Source organism: Pipistrellus kuhlii, unplaced genomic scaffold, assembly GCF_014108245.1.
Source record: "Pipistrellus kuhlii isolate mPipKuh1 unplaced genomic scaffold, mPipKuh1.p scaffold_m20_p_6, whole genome shotgun sequence".
Classification (NCBI taxonomy): domain Eukaryota; kingdom Metazoa; phylum Chordata; class Mammalia; order Chiroptera; family Vespertilionidae; genus Pipistrellus; species Pipistrellus kuhlii.
In genome coordinates this window covers 70,229,824-70,249,118 of record NW_023425562.1, presented here as the reverse complement: position 1 = coordinate 70,249,118, position 19,295 = coordinate 70,229,824, and the positions used below count along the sequence as shown (strand labels likewise).

At 44.8% G+C, this 19,295-nt stretch overlaps 1 protein-coding gene across 4 annotated transcripts in view; it reads right to left on the bottom strand.

The window, feature by feature from the left end:
- Positions 1-19,295, bottom strand: part of SLC24A3 (solute carrier family 24 member 3) — a 466,656-nt gene that overhangs the window by 9,795 nt on the left and 437,566 nt on the right. For all 4 annotated transcript variants that reach the window (XM_045574623.1, XM_036417549.2, XM_045574624.1 and 1 more), the window contains 3 exons: positions 16,881-17,047; positions 14,433-14,547; positions 12,910-13,022 (listed from right to left, as the gene is read on the bottom strand). In XM_045574623.1, the coding sequence (XP_045430579.1) occupies positions 12,910-13,022; positions 14,433-14,547; positions 16,881-17,047 (395 nt within the window). The remainder of the gene's footprint in view (positions 1-12,909; positions 13,023-14,432; positions 14,548-16,880; positions 17,048-19,295) is intronic.

Sequence of the window (19,295 nt, the reverse complement as noted above, 5' to 3'; positions counted from 1 at the left end):
GCCTGCCCTAGAAACTTCAAATGAATGCTGTTCACTCTTTTATGCCTGGATTCTCTTAAAGAGTCTCTCATGGTTTTCATCGCAGCAATAGCTTATTTCTTGTCATAAAACAAACTAGTAAATATACCTCAGTGTGTTTAACTACTCTCTGGTTGATGGACATCTGGGTGGCTTCCAGCTTTGGGCTATCAGCAAGTATTGACTTGATAACTTACAGACAAAATGAAAAGAGACTTATAAAGGCTCCTTTGCACAAGTAGGAGAACTATTTATTTTTGTTTTTATTTTTTAAATATATTTTTTATTGATTTTTTACAGAGAGGAAGAGAGAGGGATAGAGAGTTAGAAACATCGTTGAGAGAGAGAGACATCAATCAGCTGCCTCTTGCACACTCCCTACTGGGGATGTGCCCGCAACTAAGGTACATGCCCTTGACCGGAATAGAACCTGGAACCTTTCAGTCCACAGGCCGATGCTCTATCCACTGAGCCAAACTGGTTTTGGCTGGAGAACTATTAATGAAGAGAATAAGGACAGCTGGGGACTCTACTGAGACCCCTGAGGCTGTCTCTCTCATCCTAGCATCCAGTCTGAGGGTGGGCATCCAGGGCCTCTCCAAACTGCAGTCCACCTTTCCCACCTCAGCGCACTCCCACCTCCCTTTTGGGATCTTCTCTCTAGTCAGATGGGACACACACTTCTTTCCCCTCTCTACTCAGCCCATCTCTCCTGAGGTCCTTTCACCTTTTATAAATTTACTGGGCCCTTGCTGGTCCTATCCCCCATCTGAAGCTGATCTTGGTCACATTCTTTGCTTGAGTCACCTTTTAATCTCCCCAGCTAGTCCCAATGCAGAGGGCAGATGCTTGGGTGCTAAGTTTTTCCTCATGCCACACCCATTACTTCCCCTTGGCCCCACACACTCATCTGCAGGTAATGCGGAGTGTGCCTGTATGTTTGTCTGCACCCACCTTGGGGGCAGTGAGGCTGGTGACCAGGGGTAAGAGTGGAAAAGTGGATGGGGAGATGGACCATGGTGAGTAGTGGCTTTTAGCTGATCTTTTCAAGCAACAAAGTGAGAGGGAGCCTCAAGTTTTTAAAAACTGAGGCATAATTTGCATACAGTGCAATGCCACAGATGTTTATCCAGCAAGTGTACTGTTAGATAAATTTTAACAAATGCATGTACCCATGTAATCCACATCTCAGTGAGAATATAAAATATTTCCATTGCCCAATAACTTTCCTCGACAACAGCAAATTGAACTCAACCCTCTTAAAAACCAGTTTGCTGGGTGTGCTGAGTCAAACAACATCTCTGGACTACCTATGGAAAAGACATTGGGCTCCAACCATGCACAGTGCTTATATAAATGATTGTTTCCCTGCTTCCTGCATCACAGATGCAAAGCCCCATCAAGCAAAATGCAGAACATCTCTATGGTGATGCCCACCTGAGAGCAGGCAAGGCGTAACTGGATTATTCAGCCATAACATTTAGCATCGTTTTTATGTCTTGCCTTCAAAACTATGCATTTTCATTCTCCAATTCCCTCTTGGCAGGCGTGGCTGAGGAACAGAAGGCTGGCTGGTTCCAAAGTCAACAGGAATTTAGCCCTTGATGTATGTATATTTTTCACAGGATACATACAGAGACCCAGTCATATACCTAGTTTCATGTGTGTATGTGGTTCATAAAACTGAATCTTACAGAGTTTGGGGACCCCAAATCCCCAGCCTCAAAGACTCGGACTTCCCCATATTACAGTTTAAAATCTTTCTATTGTTTGAGGTCTGCTCTACCCAACAAGCACATTATTTTAGGAAAATAAGAAACTCCTGGATTTTTGCTAATTTATTTATAACTTGGAACACATGTTGTACGTCACTTCGCATTTTAAATATTTGGGTAATTTGAACATTTGTGTGGGTGTAGGTTCCAAATGGATGTGTCTGGCCTTGGCTTAACATTATAAAATATCACTGGGTGGGAATTTCTTTCCTTGAACAATTTAAATGAGGCAAGAAAGCTAATAAACCTACAGAACAAAAGCACTGTAATGGCCGTGGGTGCCTTTCTTTCTATCATGCTTCCACCAACACACACACACAATGGAAGGGAAATTTAGTAGACCCAACAAGCTCCAGGGAGCCTCATGGCAGGCCTGACAAGCTCAGAGACCAGAAGTAATCACAGAGGATGATCTGATCATAAATTCCTAACTGAACAGGGCATGGCTGGTAGTCCCAGGCTTATAGCTTCCTTAGCAAAGGCCAGTCTTTACCTTCAGTGAGCCCTGTCCATTGTTCTGATGCATCTAGATAATATATCACTGAAATGTTAGAGAATTTTCTTTTCCAGACCCTCAAAGGCATAACTGAGGCACCAGAGCACAACACCCCAGAACCCCTCATTGTTATCTTGTCCCCCGAATACCACCTCTATGTGCTGGAAATGTTAGCTATCCTGTACCCACCAATATAAAAGAAGCATGCATTTCTCCATTTTGCTTTTTATCCAACCCCAGAGATTTCCCTGGTTTGCATCCTCCTGCCTCCTTGATCTACACCTTGATTTCATGTAACCCTCTTTAAGTCTCCTCCTTTGAGGGTGCTGCATAAAATTAGCTGCAAAGCTGCCATTCTCTGGAGCACTTTCTCAATCCACTGAGATCTTGCTTCTTGGCATGTCCTCAAAATTTTGGCTCAAATAAATTCTTTAAATTTTCTATAGGTTTGGACCTTTCATTGACAGGTGCACTGAACTTTAGAGGCAATTCTATGAGGGAAGTAGGGTGGTTTTTTTTTTTTCCTATGTAAAGATGAGACATCTGAGGCTCTAAGAGGTTAACCATTTAGCCAAGGTAAGACTCTGGTCACCAATTCTAGTGTGTGTGTGTATGTGTGTGTGTGTGTGTGTATGTGTGTGTGTGTGTGTGTGTGTGTGTGTGTGTGTGTGTGTGTTTCGCCTCATGTCCAAGCAATCCTTTGGTACCAGGTGGTGTCCTACAATTTAGCTCAATTCCAACACTATTTACCTGCAGATAGTGTCAGGTCCCATAGGTTAAGGGTTCAGTCCTCCAAGTCTGTCCCAGACATCCACTCCCCACCTCCCACTTTGCCTGCCAATTGTAAGTCCAGTTTTCCCCATGTGCTTCCTTGGATTGCATTCATTTCCCAGAGTGGCTCACAGAACACAGAGAAACACTTTACTCACTACAACTCCACTTCATTATGAAAGGATGGAACTCTGGAACAGCCAGGTTGAAGAGATGCCTAGGGCAAGGTATGGGAAGAGTGAGGAGCTTCCACGCTCCCTGAGCAAGTCACTTCCTGAATCTCTATGTGTTCATCAACCTGAAAGCTCTCCAGGCCTTGTCCTATGAGTTTTTATGGAGGCTGCATACATAGGTGTGACTGATAAAATCACTGGCTATTGCCAATTGATTCAGACCCTCTCACTTGAGATCCGGGCGGGACTGAAAGTTGCAACCCTCTAATCACAGGATTGGTTCTCCTGGCAGCCAGCCCTCCTCCAGGGGTGAGGTCTAGAAGTAACCTCATTAACATGACTAAATATACCTCTCAGTACTTAAGAAATTCTGAGGATTTAGGAGCTCTGTGCTACAAACTGGGATGAAGACCGAATACATATTTTTTATTATAAATCAAAATATCGCACCAAATCAGGAAGCTGGTAAGGGTCAAATCTGCACTTAGAGTTCGGCTTTGAACTGTAAGTTCTACACTCATGTACCCTGCAGGACCCAGGGAAAAGGCCAGAGTCCCCTTCACCCCTTAAGAACCCTCAGAAGTGGCATCTGGACCTTACCAGCCTATCACTGCTGCAAGAGTCCTCAATTCCAAGAAACACAGATGCTAGTGTAGCAGATGCTGAAAGGACCCCATCGGCACCCAATCCCCTTACTATTTTGGTAGCCAGCTGCTTCCTAAAAGCCAGAACCAGCATCTGTGACTGAGGGCTTTTTCTTGAACCATGTACGTGCCAAGCAGCCCTCCACCAATGACTCTCTGGGGTGGGTGTATAAATACCCCAATTCCCCTGCCCCTCAGATAGGGTTATTCTGGGAAAGGGCTGCACCATTTCCCAGAGCTCCCCCAGGACTCAGCTCCAGTCACCCATGGCAGTAAAGGGCTTTCTAACCTCTGTCCTTGGCTGCCTTCTCTTCCCACCTCCCCTCCCCACTCCCTTTCTCTGCTCCTCCAGAATAAACCCATCACTCTGAATCCTTGTCTCATAATTGAATGATTTCTAAAGGAGCTAAACTTTGACAGTGAAATGACTGAACTTCAGGTATTAGTGACTTAGGTAAGCCTTTCCACAAGGGACCTGTGAGGATCCTGCCTTTCCCCAAAGATCACCTAATTTTCCTGACACAGTACCCAAAATTCAGTGGTCAAGGTTCACCTTAAGGGTCGTAGATGGTGTCACGATAGCTCCCAGGATCTCGGAAAGAACAACCTCAAGAAGACTCATTTGTGAAGATGTCATCCAACTATCTCCAAGTTACCTGTGGGAGTTATCTGTGGGAGTAGTTTATAAACTGGTCCTGGCAGTAACATTCTGGCATTCTGCTAATTTCCATGGTGTTAATACTCCCCCAAGTCAACTACAAGCTACTGATGGTGGCCTCTCTGAAGGCAGGGCCAGGAAGAGCTGCAACATCACTTCTCATGAGCCTGCTCAAACTGGCCCCAGTGCCCCATCTCTGGGGGTCGGGACAGGTGTCTACAGAAGAAAGGAACCACTGGTCCTGGCAGTTGGGGCAGTGTCCAGGCGTTGAGAACCTGATTTGGGAATACTCGATAAACAAGTGCGAGGGCAAGACCTGGAAGGCATCCAGAATGATTGGTTCATTGATTCATCCCACAGAGGCCCTTTCCTGGGTGCTGAGGAAGATCCAGTTCCAGGCCTCAGAGCATCTGGGCAGACGTGCACATCAGAGATGACAGCCCTATGTGATCCTAGAAGTAGGAAATATGGCTGGAGGTAAACTTCTTGGAGAAGATGGTTATAGGGCTAACAGAGAAGGCCTCAGAAGAAGCACCTCAGGAAAAGCCCTGAGAAATGTGACTTCACCATCTTTCTTTTTAAAAAATAATTTATTTTTATTGATTTCATTGATTTCAGAGAGGAAGGAAGAGGGAGGGAGAGAGCGATAGAAACATCAACAATGAGAGAAAATCATTGATCGGCTGCCTACTACACTAGGGATCAAACCTGCAACCTGGGCACATGCCCTTGACTAGAACCAAACCTGGGACCCTTCAGTCTGCAGGCAGATGCTCTATCCACCGAGCCAAACTGGCTATGGCCTCACCATTCTATTTGAAACATAGTCCTGGACCCTGTTTCTTCAGATTCTCCTTCTTTTTGGCTGACCCCTCCTCAGTCTACTTCACTGGGTGGTTTTTCATACCTAACATCAGGATATGGTTCTGGGCTCTCTTCTCCATCTACATTTATCTTCTTAATGAGCTTTATGCACTAAAAAGCATGTAATGCTATTATTCTCAAGTTCATATCTGCAGCCCAGACTTCACCTTGAATCTTCAGACACATTTATTCCACTGCCTACTTGCTAACTCCACCTGGATTGCCCTCAGACACGTAAAATTTAATCTATTCTAAATGGAGCCCTTGACATTTCCTCTTAAATATGCTCCCTAACCCATGTGATGTCTTCCTTATCTTCTATGAATGACATCCAAATGAAGAACTAGAAGTTACCTTTGAGTTTTCTCTTTATCTTTTCCCCTCTATTCATCCATCAGAAAATCTCATCAATTTTTCCTTAAAAGTCTTTTTTCTCCTGGGCAATACTTCCACCAGTTTAGCCCATTTCACCATGTCTCTTGCCACCAGCTCCCAACTCGTCTCCTCTCTTCTTTGCCTTCTCCTAATGAATTTACAAATCTGATCATCAGATGTAAAGTGAATCATGCCATGACTTTACTAAAATGTCCACCCCTTGGTGAGCAGCACTGTTTCGCTGCCTCTGGAATTTGGGTTTGGCCACGTAATATGCTTTAGCCAATGGGATATTGGTGGACTTGACACAAACACAGGTTTGAAATGTATTTCTGTGATTGAGGTGGCCTCTTGTGCTCTCACCTTTCATCATGAGAAGGATGTGTCTCAGGGAGTCACTGGTTCAAAGAGGTTAAGAGACAGGTGGAACAGACCCACCCGAAGCTTGGAGCCAAGTCTGAATCAGACACTCAACTCACGGATGTATGAAAAAGAAATATATAATAATGAAACTAGGCTACTGAATTTTGGGACTGTTTGTTACCTAGCATTATGGTAGCAATAGCTAACTGATACAACTACCCAAGTCTAGGTCACTATATTTTCTCTCTCCTGCCAATGCCTCAAAACTGGTCCTGCAGCTGTCAGTTTTGTCTGGCTCCAACCCATTCTCTATGTAGTGGTCAGAATCTTCTTAAAGGCACATATAGTGAAAGGTACCATTCCCTCTCTAAGACCATTCATTTGTTCTATTATCATGGCTTATAGTGTCCTTCACCACATGATTTCTCTCTCTAGTTTTGCTCCTATCTCTTCCCACTGCCCACATCTTGCCCTCAGTCACAGGAGCTGCCCTTGTATATGAAGCCTTCTCACATTTCCATCTCCTACAGGCTGTTCTTTCTGCTTGGAAAACAATATCCTCTCACTCTTTCCACTTGCTTGGCTCTGAAAATCTTGGATGCTCAGAAGATGCATCATTTCCTCCCAAGCATCCCAGGCCCACTAAATCCTTCCATACAGTGCCACACTCTGCCACACAATGCCACACTCTGCCACGATTCCTGCACCAGCCCTTGGGAGGACACACATCACACTTTGCTCTGGACTGTCTCCTTCCAGAGGCTGTAGTTCCATGAGCACAGAAAGGAGGTTGTCCTGCTCACAGCAGCATCAACATCTCTTAACAGCTTAGCACACAGTAAGCATTTAATTAATGTTTAACCAGAGAGAAGGAACTGGGCAGAAAGCACGGGGTGGGGATGTTTCTGGTCACCTTTCTTCTTCACTTCTTTGGGTTCTTGAGTCAGGTGGGCTCTCACTTGGAAAAAGAAAAAGACAGACTCTCGTTCTCCCTCTGTTATTTTTTCTAGGATTTCCTTTGCTTTTCTAAGCTGGAGTTCAGAAATCCGAGTTTTGCTCTGGCTTCCTAGAGCCTGTCTGATGGCTTTTTTAGTTCTGTAGAGCAAGTGGAACAGAAACTTTTCACCAAAATAGGGCAAAAGTGCTCATTTTCCAAACTCTGACTTTTAGAAATATATATTTTTTAAAATCTCATGCACTTAAATAGCTTGCTGGCTTCTGAGAAAGCCACAAGTGCTAAGAAATGTCAAAATCTGTAAAACTGCCTTCATTCCCCGCTTTCAAATGCTGAAAACAGCTGTCTTGATGGTAATTATCCAATAATTATGACTTGGAAATCCCATCTGGTCAAGATGGAAAAATTGTTTCAGAATTGTCAGCAGGTCCTTTGCGAGGGCAAGAGAGGCCATTAAACCCACAAAAAGGTCTGCTCAGCTCTGATGTCAGAGACGCAGACAGATGTCCGGGTTGCAGCCATGCTACATGGAAGGTGCCCCGCGTGGCCTGGAAATGAAGCCTCTCTCCAGGGAAAAGCTGGAGGCAGACAAGAGGGAAGACAAAATTGCTCGTGACAAATAAGCCCCTAAGTCTGCTCTCCCAAGAATCTGCCACTAATTTTCCGAGCTGGTCACAGGCGCTGGCACCAGAGGGCCTGGTGAGAGCCAGGGAGGGAGGGACCCAGAGACTGTATAAACAAGTAACCCTCATTGAAGAATCCAGAACGTTCCTCCAACCTTCAGGCAGAACCCACTGTAGTCACGTCACATACCACAGCCTAGAGCAGTGAGGACTTCAGCTTTTTAGAACAGGACTAGGGGGGTCAGGAGGTCTCTTCCCTTCCAGGTCCTTCTTTCCTTACTTGAAGTTGAAGAGCTCATTTGAGCCTGTCCTCTCTTCTGGCAAAGATTAAAATCAGAGATGGTTCTGCCTCAGTGTGACCCTTGTGTGTCTGAGCCCCCAGCCCTGCATGGTGGCCATTGTGGCACGGTTTCCTTTCAGCAGAAGTACCCTCCCTCCCCCTTTGATCTCTGGGGCTTGGGACAGGGGATGGAGGAGGGGAAGCAAATCTCACCGTCTTCTCTCTGCCTCTATCTGGCTGTGATTTTCTGGGCCCTGGTTTCCTGACCTGCTCAAGGGGAGTTGGAACAGCATTGCAGTAGAGTGCGACATGTGACCTCTGCCCACCTCACCTCATTCCTTTCTCCCTCCTTGCCTCTCCCCTGCCCACCTCACTCAGCCTGCCTCTCCCCTGCCCACCTCACTCAGCCTGCCTTACCCCTGCCCACTTCACTCAGCCTGCCTTACCCAGCCCCACCTCACCCTGCCCACTCAGTCAGCCTGCCTCACCCCTGCTTTTGTGTTGCTCTGACTGCCCTTTTGTTCTCAGACACAGTCCACCTCAATGTCTTTACACTTGCTGTCCCCTCCACACACCCAACTCTTTTTTGTCATTTGCCACTCAGCACAGAACCCACCTCTTTTTTCCAATAAATCTAGAGTGATATGTGCCCCCCCCCCCCATCACATCACATGTCTCATAGGTTTCAAAAGGCTTTTGTTCTCCAAATTTAGTGCACTTATGTATTTGTCACTCATGGATTTCTGTTTTCCCATACCTGATGCACCCTCTGAGAGGGAGAGTCTAGTCCATCTCATTTACTCTCTGTTTCCAGTGCCTTTCCAAATTTTTTGGCACACAGTAGGCATGGTAACCACTGGTTGAAGAAATAATCCTTGCCTAATTTTGCTGTTCTCGGGATTAGATGAGACTATGTGTTTCTAGAGTGCCTGACACATAGTAGGTACTTAATGTTCAGCTCTTCTTATTGCTGTTTTGTCCTCTACTTTTTTTCTCAGGTCAACTTATTCCTACATTCTGCTCTGCTCACATGTCCCCCACCCCCCACAGCTGAGGTGATGCTGATGGGAAACTTAGGATCCATCCAGCCAACAAGCAAATATTTGTTGATAGAACAATGTATAAAAAAGACAGAGTTCCTACTCTCAGGGAGATTGCCTCACTGGGAGAGGCTCAGACAAAGAGGCAAAGGGAAGCTTTCATGGAAGCTGAGGAAAAATACAGGAGTGACCCCTGACCCAAGCCTGGAGGAATATAGTTGACATCTAATCTGACACCTGAAGAATGAGCTGGAGAGACAATGAAGCCCCTTCCCCCCCTCTGTGAAGTGGCCTGGTTCTATGGGGCCACTTTCTGGGACACCTGACTTCTAGAAAAAACAAAATTAAAGCTTGGTTGGGCCAAATACTGGGCATCTTGTGTGGTCTAACATTACTAGACAAAGAGGAGTTCTGTACAAGTAAAGTTGTCTAGAAAATTTAAGTCCAGCACCTACCAGCATCTTAACTGTTTTTAGTGAAAATATTTCATTCTTCACTGTTTCTTGCTGACTCAGAATTACTGCCATGATTATATTTCAACTATAGTTGGGTATTCTAGAATCCTGCATTCTCAAATAGTGATTCACTGTCAGGGGGAGTTTTCATTCTAACTGAATCAGAACTAAAATGCAAATGGGCAAGAAGCAAGTTGTGAATATTACTGAAAAAGAAGTTAACTAGAATTGTTTCCTTAGAATTTTTATAGTTCAAAATGAAATCTTTACAACAAATAGTACTGAAACAGTGATATCAACATGCAAAAGAAGAAAGATGAACCCTTACCTCACACCATATACAAAATGAAATGTCCTTGATTTCCCTGGGATTCAAGAACTGTTTGATTATATTGATGAATTTCTGCTTTCAAAAGAGAGGGCTACACTGAATGTCTGTACTCCTGGAATAAAACGACCATCTATCTGGCCCTGGTTACAGATACAGCAGTATTTGGATGATAATGCAAGGTAACACATTTTTTCCCAGTCTTCCCAACCAAAACTCTCTCCTAAGAGCACTCTCCCATGTGGCTTTGCCTTGGTCATAGACCAGATGTGGCCACCTTTCCTTCTGCATTTCCTCCTTCATGTCAAGGATAAGGATGATCTTCAACCTCAGGATCAGATATACTCCTTGTACAATTCCAGCAGAATTACCAGTGACCCAATTACATCATCTACAGATGAAAAACAGAAATTTGGGCCAAAGATCTAACAGGGCCTGAACTTTTGTTTTCATGATGTCACCCTGCCACTAGAGTTGGGACCCGAAATGGTGTGCCTTCATGGCTGTGGGAGTTACTGATATGAGAATTTTGTTTAATTTTCTGTTCTCTGAAGAGTTTTGGAAGTATGTCAGAGAAGAGGAAGGCAGAATATTTAGGGGGTTAATTGTGGCAGACAATGTGCCTAATCGAGTTGGAATTTCAGGCCTGATATCCACGTTCTGTCAGGAAGTTTTCAAAGCTGGTTAGAGAAACCAGTTTACTTCCAGGATGAGCTCTGAGTTTTGTTTTTGAGTTTTTGGTTGTACCCTGTTAATCCCAGCAAAGAAAAAGAAACATAATGGATTTCAGGGACAACGCAAGGATTTGCATCCCCTGTTCCTGCCTGTCTATCCTTCCCTGGAGAGAGTCATGTGGTAAATATCTATTATTCATGGACTGATTTTCCAGGTTATTCAGAGTGTAGTTTCTTCTTATCTTTTTGCTGCCTGTTCTTCAGATACCAGAGAAAACAAACAGTAGTTGAAATTCACATAGGTCTGCATTTTACTTGTTAGGTAAGAGGTAAGTGGGAAGGTGAAAGAGACAGAGCAATAAACCAGTGGGTTGCTGATGAACTCAACAGATCAGTACCCCCTGCTATTCTGGGGCTCCAATGAAAACAGGCTATAAAGATGAATCAGGAAATGAAATGAGAGACAGAACATTGCATTTAAAAGAGATAGATTACTAGGAGGGAGGGATGAGGCAATGAAGATCAAGGATGCCCTCTGGTGAAACCTCTCAGCCAGTAGGTAACTTAACATAAACCAGAAACATATGGCTTTTCTGTACGGATTCCAATTCCATTGTGTCCAGACCCAGGACAGGCTGCCTCAAGATACTCTACAATAATCTATATTGATATTTTAAACTAAAGTTACTTAAGAATCTGCCTGTACAAGAAGTAAGCCTGACCTCTCTGTGCCCCTAAAAGCAGAGATAAATCCCCCATGTGATAGATACCCTCAACACTCCTGAGGGCTGAGAGAGAATATAACCAGAGTTAAAAGAATCCAGAGTCCAAAGCTTATATAAACAAACGTTAAATGTTGAACTGCCTTTATTAATTTACTACCCGAGCTCAATCCTTGCTTAGATTCCTTTCTAATGAGCACCAACTTTCTTTGTCCTGTGCACTTCTCACAAATTCATTCCCCCCCCCCCCCCCCCCTAAAAAGTATAAGAAGGGGACTGGTTCAATAATTTCTTTGAGCTTCATTGTTTGATCTGGGTATCATATTGTGATTCTCCCATGCACACATATTAAACAGATTTTTCTCCTGTGAGTCCAGTCTTGTGTCAATTTTATTATTTTACCCTAGTCCAACCATAAGAACTAAAGCAGGGTACCCTTCTCCCCAACAATTGCAACCGGTTGGATATACCTTTCTTAGTTGAAACAGCCATTAGTCAAGCAACTTCGAATACAACTACCATTTGTTAAAATGCACTACAGAATTTTCTGCAGAATAAACAATTACTTAGAACATACAGTACAGATGGACTAAGTCATGCTCAGCAGCCTATTTAGAGAAGCACTGAGCACTGCACAGGTGTAACAGCTTCAGAGGCACAATCCTTCTTTCTTCCCGATATAGGAAGAAACCTTGAAGCACAGTTTCTTCCTCAGTCTTTGGACAGTTACTAGGGCAGAAGCTTTTGTAGCAGAGGGGGGACATTTTGGCGAGTTGGGAAAGAGCATTGAGTCCACCTGGACTACCTGAGTCACCCACCTGCAAATCACCTGAAGCCATAATCAGGTCATCACAGGAGGGTCTGACAGTCATCAGATCCCTGGCAGAGAGGGAATCTTGTATTTTTGTGCCCCTTTCTTCACATACAAAGATAGTTTGCATGCAAAATAAATACACTTGAGAAGAGGTTGGCAAATTATGGAGCTGGGCCAGATCAAGCTCACCACCAGGACTTGCATAGCCCATGAGTTAAGAATGATGTTTACATTTCCAATGAGTTAAAAAGAAACGAAAGAATCATAATATGTGAAAAATATATGAAATTCAAATTTCAGTTTCTATTAATAAAGTTGTACTTAAACAGCCACACTCATTCACTTCCATATCATCTGTGGTTGATCAGGCTATCACAGCAGAGCTAAGTAGATGGGACAGCAACTGTCTGGCCCATGAAGCCTAAAGCATTTACCCTCTGCTTCTTTAAAAAAAAAAAAAAAAACCACACAAAAAGTTTTAATTGATCTTTAGAGAGAGGAGGTGAGAGGGATAGAGAGATAAAAACATCAATGAGAGAGAAACATCATTCATCAGCTGCCTCCTGCTCACCCCCTACTAAGGATCAAGCTCACAATCTGGGCAGGAATCAAGCCAGTAACTTCTTGGTTTAAAGGTTGATGCTCAATCGAAAGAGCCAAACCAGCCGGCTACCCTCTGTTTCTTTACAGAAGAAGTTTCCAACCATGCTCTTGAGTCCTGAAGGATCCCACAGGCCTCACTTTGGAATGACTTTGATGGGGAGAATTTGTTACCTGCCAAACATTAGTATTTCCACACTCCCTCGCCTTGAGGCAAAGTCACTGTGACCAAGGCCACTAAAAACAGATGTAAAGAGAAGCCATGGAGAAAAACCACTTACGTAGGATCCATAATCCACAGCCAGAGTCTGCAGGGCCCAGGGGAGACCGAGGCCAATGAGGATGTCAAACACGTTGCTCCCGATGGAGTTGGACACGGCCATGTCTCCCATGCCTGCGGGGACAAGAGGCCACTGCAGTGAGGGAAGGGATCTCAGGGGAGTACCCACAAGGGACTCCCCGAAACCTTCTGTCTGACAGCCAGAGACCTAGTTGGCAGGTCTGCAAGCTCACATATTTGGTTCTCTCCTAGGCCGATTTTGGAACAGTGATTTTAAACCTTTTTCACCCCATGGCACACATAAACTAATTATTACAATTCTGCAGCACACACAAAAAAATGTGTGTTTGTGTAGAACTGACAAAAAATAAGTATAATTGTGATTCATTCACACTGGATGGCTATTGTTATGTTATATTTTTTATTTGACAAGCTAAGGGAAAAGAGGTCAGTATCCTTGACAACATAGTCAGGTATTGTATGTTTTAAAACTTCGATGGTACACAGGTTGAAAATCACTGCTATAGATTGATGCTGCCTGTAAAACACATAATCATTGGAATAGAATATGTATTTTCAATAGAATTCAATAAATTACACTTTCTTCAACTGTTGACCCTTATTTCAAATATGATCACGGGTCAGATGTGCTTCAAAAATCCAAATATAATTTAATAAATTAGAATACATCCTTATAGAAAGGAATTCACACAACAGTTGTATAAAGGGGCTCCTGATCTCAGCAACCCATACATTTCAGTATCATCATCCACCTGTTTTACACTGTATTCATCCTTCTAAACCACTGAGCAATACTAAGAAGAATAATGTAACCAGTTGACTTTTGCGAGGACTTGTAGAGGACACTGTGTTGTGTCATAGCTAGACATTTCTGTTGAAAACAAAGGTCCTCTAGCACAAATCAGGCATACACGTTAGAGGGGTGCTGGGGAGGGGCATGGCCATCCGGGGCATCCACCTGGGAAGGTTAACTGTGACCTTGGTTTTGAAGGAGGGGAGGATCTGTCACACACTGAAGAGTGACCTATGGCAACTACTACCTCGAGGGTTACTGCAGCTGAGTAAACCTTAGGCTATGTGGTCTGTGCTCTCTAAGCCTCAGTTTCCTTATCTATAAAATGGGTGTACCATTGTCCCTAACTCATAGAATTTTTTTTTTAAGTTGTATAAAATAATGTGCCTAAATTGCTTTACTCAGTGTGAGGCACTTAGCAAAGGTTAGCTATCAATATATTTGTTACTATTTAAAAAAAAAAAGGTAATACAACCTCCAGAAAGGGGGGGGGGGGGCTGGTGCTACATAGAAAACTTCTCTGACCTTCTGGCTTGTTTCCCTGTTCTGATGCCAAGAAGCCTTTTGACCAACATGGCACTGAAGTCCCCCATCACCCCTTCCAAGCTGGGATTTGAAGGCCTGGTAATTGTCAGGTGGACACCCACCCTCTCACACCCTTGTTGAGAGGTCTTCCTTCCTCCCCTACCCCAGCCCACTGGGGGCCCCACCTTGTCTGGCCACGATGAGGCTGGCCATGCAGTCAGGCACACTGGTTCCGGCTGCCAGGAAGGTGATGCCCATGATGACGTCAGGAATCCCCAGTGTGTAACCGATGATTGTGACCTGGAGGAAGCAGGAAGAGGTGGTGAGCTGAAGGCTGACTCCAGCCCTACCTGCCTGTGCATCCTTTGACCAAGACATAGAAAAGGCGGTCTCTCCAGGGGGCAGCGTAGGCTCTCTGTATGAAGATGGAGGGGAAGAAGGTCTCGGGGAGCACCCTGGGGCTGCAGGTCAGCGGACCAGGGTGCAGTTATGGAAGCTCATGTTTTCCAATCAAAGATGGTCCTTTTCCACTCGTTCCTTTCAGCTGAGACAGATGGCCCGAGAGAGGAAAAATAGTGCCTGGGGAAAAGCAATATTGGGATGGAATATTTACACCATGGGTGGTCCTAGGAAATGCAGAATGCATAGCTGCCAAGTTGGGCTGGGAATTTGAGCTGCATGATGGGAATCCACACCTCCCAGTCTTGTAGGAAAGGCCATAGTTGCTGATTCCTTTCCTCTTTCCCTGGAAGCTTGCTTAACATCACCTTTGTCAACACTGCCCTCCACACCATATCACTGATGTTTGCTGGGCACTGTGCTAAGTGATGTTTGTGTGTTTTAACTGACTTAATTCTCACAACAACCCTACAGAGTAGTGCTATCGTTATCTCTATTCTTTAGATATGGAATATGAGGCACTGCCCAAGGCACACGTGTGGGTAAGTGGCAGAGGGAGGGCATTCCCTCCCTGGCAGGCAGGCTCCTTTGCAGAGGCAGTGCCTCTGTCTACATGGGAGGGGTTTGGCCTGAGTCAGTGCCTCCATTATGCAAACGAGCCCATTCTGGCCCCTTGATCCCAGATGGTAAGACAGAGGAAAGCGGGTGGTGAGACATCATGGAGGGGGTGGCCAGCAGCGACAAGAGACCAAGTCCCTATACGTTGGCCTAAGGAGAGGATAACTTGCAAGAACTGAGAGGAATTGGTCAGGATGCCACCTGACCTCACTTTCTACAAAGTTACAAGAAATGCAAACCATGAACTGTAAATAGCACATTCTCACAGTTCCTCCCTGCCAGGCCAGCGGTTGAAGGAGACACCTAGGAATGCACCCTGACTTCCTCCAAAGGCCACAGATGCTCCTTCACAGTCCAAAGGTTTGTGGGAAGTTAGTCACATGGAGATGCCTGGCTGGCCCCCTTTTAAACTGGAGAATGCACCTCATTTCTGTTCAGTGCTGAATTGAACTTGGAGTGGCCTTGGGACTTTCTGTCTTCCTCTCTCCAAGGAGGAAAGTGAGATGCAGAAAACACAGCATTTCTGTCGGTTGTTCTGAGGAGGCTTTGGAGAAGTGGCGTTACCAGGATCCTGGCCAAACCGCATTTTCCTTTCTAACAGCCCTCGGCCGGGTCTCTGTGGGAATCAGGTTTGTCTTGCTGGGGCTTGGCCTGCCCTCTGGTATTATTGCGATGCTTGTGGCTTAGTCTGGAGTTTTGGGGAACTGATTCCCCAGACAGCTGGGCCAGGTCTCCTGCTTCCTGTTTTCTCCCTACTCCCCACCCCTTGTCAGGACTTCTTAGAGCTGTCCCTCCACCCAAGGAGGAGTCTGACGGAGGGAGGGTAAACCTCAGGTTAGTGGGTGGGTTTGCTTGTAGGTGGACTTGGGAGAAAACCACTGAGCACCTAGAGGACAGGGACAACAACACCAGTCCCCAAACCTGGAACAGAGATGGCACCCAGTGAGTATGTCAAATAAAACTGTTAATGAGTACAGGAGAAGGGAGGAACCTGTGGCTATAAGATTTAGGTTGAAAAAAAAAAATTCCTGTTTCTCCATGATGTTGAAAGCAAGGGATAATTATGATTTAATTGGGCCAAAGTTCACAAATTTGTTATTGCCTCCAAAAATAATCCTTCCAGAACATTTTATTAGCTCTTGAATATAACCCCCCACCGCACTCCATGGATGTTGGGGATGATGGAATGCGGGTGGAAGTCACAGCCAAGGCCATAGAAGGCACCATGCACTCCAGTGATCCACCATGAGAATAGCGTTTCCCAGGCAGCCACATGGATTATGGTCCAGGAAAATGGGCAAACACATGGATTAGACATAAACCCCACCTGCTGCCTGAATCTATGGAACCACGCTGTGGCTTGAAGTAGAGTTGCTCAGTCAGTGCCTGTGCTGAAATTAGTCCAACCATTCAACCTGAAGACGTGAGCAAGAGGATAAATGCTTGTGACTCTAAACCTCTGTTTCAGGGTGTTTTGTTATGCAGCTTATTGCTGCAGTAGCTGACTGTCACAGTGTCTGGGCTGAAACCCCAACCCATATTCCCCTCTGGTTGAGTGTACAATATTTCTCTCTCTCTACAGAGATCGAGGGCTGCCATGGGGTTGATGCACTCACCATCCACACCATCATGTAGGAGAAGGCTGCGATCCACAGCGTGGAGGAAGCAAATGTCACCATAAACCACTTCTCCCACCGGGGCTTGTTGCAGTTGGGTACCGTGAAGTATAAGACAAAACTCAGTGGCCAGGTGAACACCCATTTCACTGTCTCCAGTTTGCCGGCTGGGAAAAATAAAAAGGGCAAACACAGACACACACAAATCAGTCCTCTGCTCCACCAGCTCTCCATACTGCGTTCCCCAGGCACTTATAGCTTAATTGGTGGCCTGTGAAAGAAACCTTACTGTGTTGTTCTTTCCCTAAAAGACACAAATGGCTTTTCATCACCAACAAAACCTGATGGACAAAACCAAGCAGAATACCAACCTTCTCTGCGGCCCACCTGGTAGGGAAGGCCTCTAAAATGAAAGGATGAGTCACTTCTGAATCGTACAAGGCTGGGGGGATGGCTTGGCAAATGAGGCCAGGAGCAAAAGAATGAGAAAAAATCCAGGACACAAACGGGTGAGGGAAGTGTGTGGGGGCAGAGGTTTGGGGGGAGGAGTGTTGCTAGGAAAATGATCAGTTGGCCTTTGTTGTCTATTCTCCAACTGGATACATAGGTCACCATAGCCTTCCAGATTGTAAGGCGTCAGTGGTCATAGCGCCATCTAGTGGAATCTATCAGCATCGTCTATCAATGTACTGAAATCTTGAAAGATGATTTGAAAGCTCTCAAGGTTGTCAAAACAGGGCATTGAGTGTTTGTATCCCAAACTGATATGTACTTTGAATCACTGTTTTCTATTTCTCTAACTACCTGTTTCCATGAATAAGATGACGGATTTGTCAGTGATGACCTGATCCTCCCATCTCTGTGCTGCCTGAGGACTCTGACTCAGAGACACCCATACATGTTGTTTTGGTCACTATATGATCATCATTTCCTGTTGCCTTTGATTTGAAAAACATATTAGTTCTCTTTTGGTCTTTATAACTTTCCTGCTTCAGTGCTAACTCACCTGCAAGAACTTCACATACACATATATACTCTCTTCTTCTATCACAATCTCCTCTTCCAGAAGTTTCCCTGTGCTTCCTTCTAGTCATCCTCCCACCTGCTACCACCATAGATGAATCTTTCCTGTTCTTCAACTTCAAATAATAAAATCATATAATATGTTTTTATGTCTACCTTCTTTCATTCAACATGTTTTTTCTGTGTGATTCATTCATGTGTAACTGATTCATTCATTTTAATTGCTGTGCAGTATTCTACCCTGTGAATACACCACAGCTTGTTTATCCATTCTCCTGTGGATGGAAATTTGGGTTGTGGCCAGTTTTCAGGTATTACAACAAGAGTGGCTATGAGCATTCTTGTACAAGTCTTTTTGGGGCAAAGACCCAAGAGTAGAATTGCTGAGTCATAGGGTGGGTACTTACTTAACTTTATTAGAAATTACTAAACAGTTTTCTAAAAATGATTGTACCATCTTCTATCCCGACTAGAGATAAGAAGGTATTTAAAAAAATATATATTTTTTATTGATTTTTTACATAGAGGAAGAGAGAGGGATAGAGAGTTAGAAACATCGATGAGAAACATTGATCAGCTGCCTCTTGCACACCCCCTAGCCGGGGTGTGCCTGCAACCAAGGTACATGCCCCTGACTGGAATCGAACCTGGGACCTTTCAGTATGCAGGCTGATGCTCTATCCACTGAGCCAAACCGGTTTCGGCTAAGAAGGTATTTTTAAAATACATTTTGAACAGGGACTAATGAAACAAAACTTATTTCATAATTTTCTATCAGTATCCAGCACTTATTATATTTCTTACCAGTCTCCAAATATTTTCTTAAAACACAGAACCAAGTTACACAACATCACTTTTGGCTCCCCGGTCTCCCTCGGATGGCAAGGTGGTCACTAAGGGAAGAGTGGGGCTTATTCACCAGACAGCGCTGGCTCCGCTGCCTGAACCAAATGTCTCAGATACTTACATCCCCTAAGTCTCAGTTTCCTCATCTGTAAAATGTGGACAGAGCAACACTGAACTCACAGAGTAGCTGGAAGAATTACATGGGATATCAGGATGGGGCTGGGACAGTGTAAGTTGGCAGGTTGGTGGAATCAAAATTTTCAGGATCATTCTTGACTCTCCCTGTTCTCTCAGCCCCACACCAACACTGGCAACCTGCCCAGGGCACCCTCAGTCTGCCTGCAGCTCACGATTCCCACAGCCTTTCCTGGGGCCAGCCCTCCATCCACGACCTGGCTGAAGACCCGAGTTCCTAAGGGACTCACTGCTCCTACACTTGCTCCACTTCCACCTGCTCACCATCAGTAGCCAGAGTCTAAAAAAGTAAACTGCTTTAGAACCTTCTACTTGCTTCTACTGCCCTCAGAGAAAAACAGTATCTCCCCA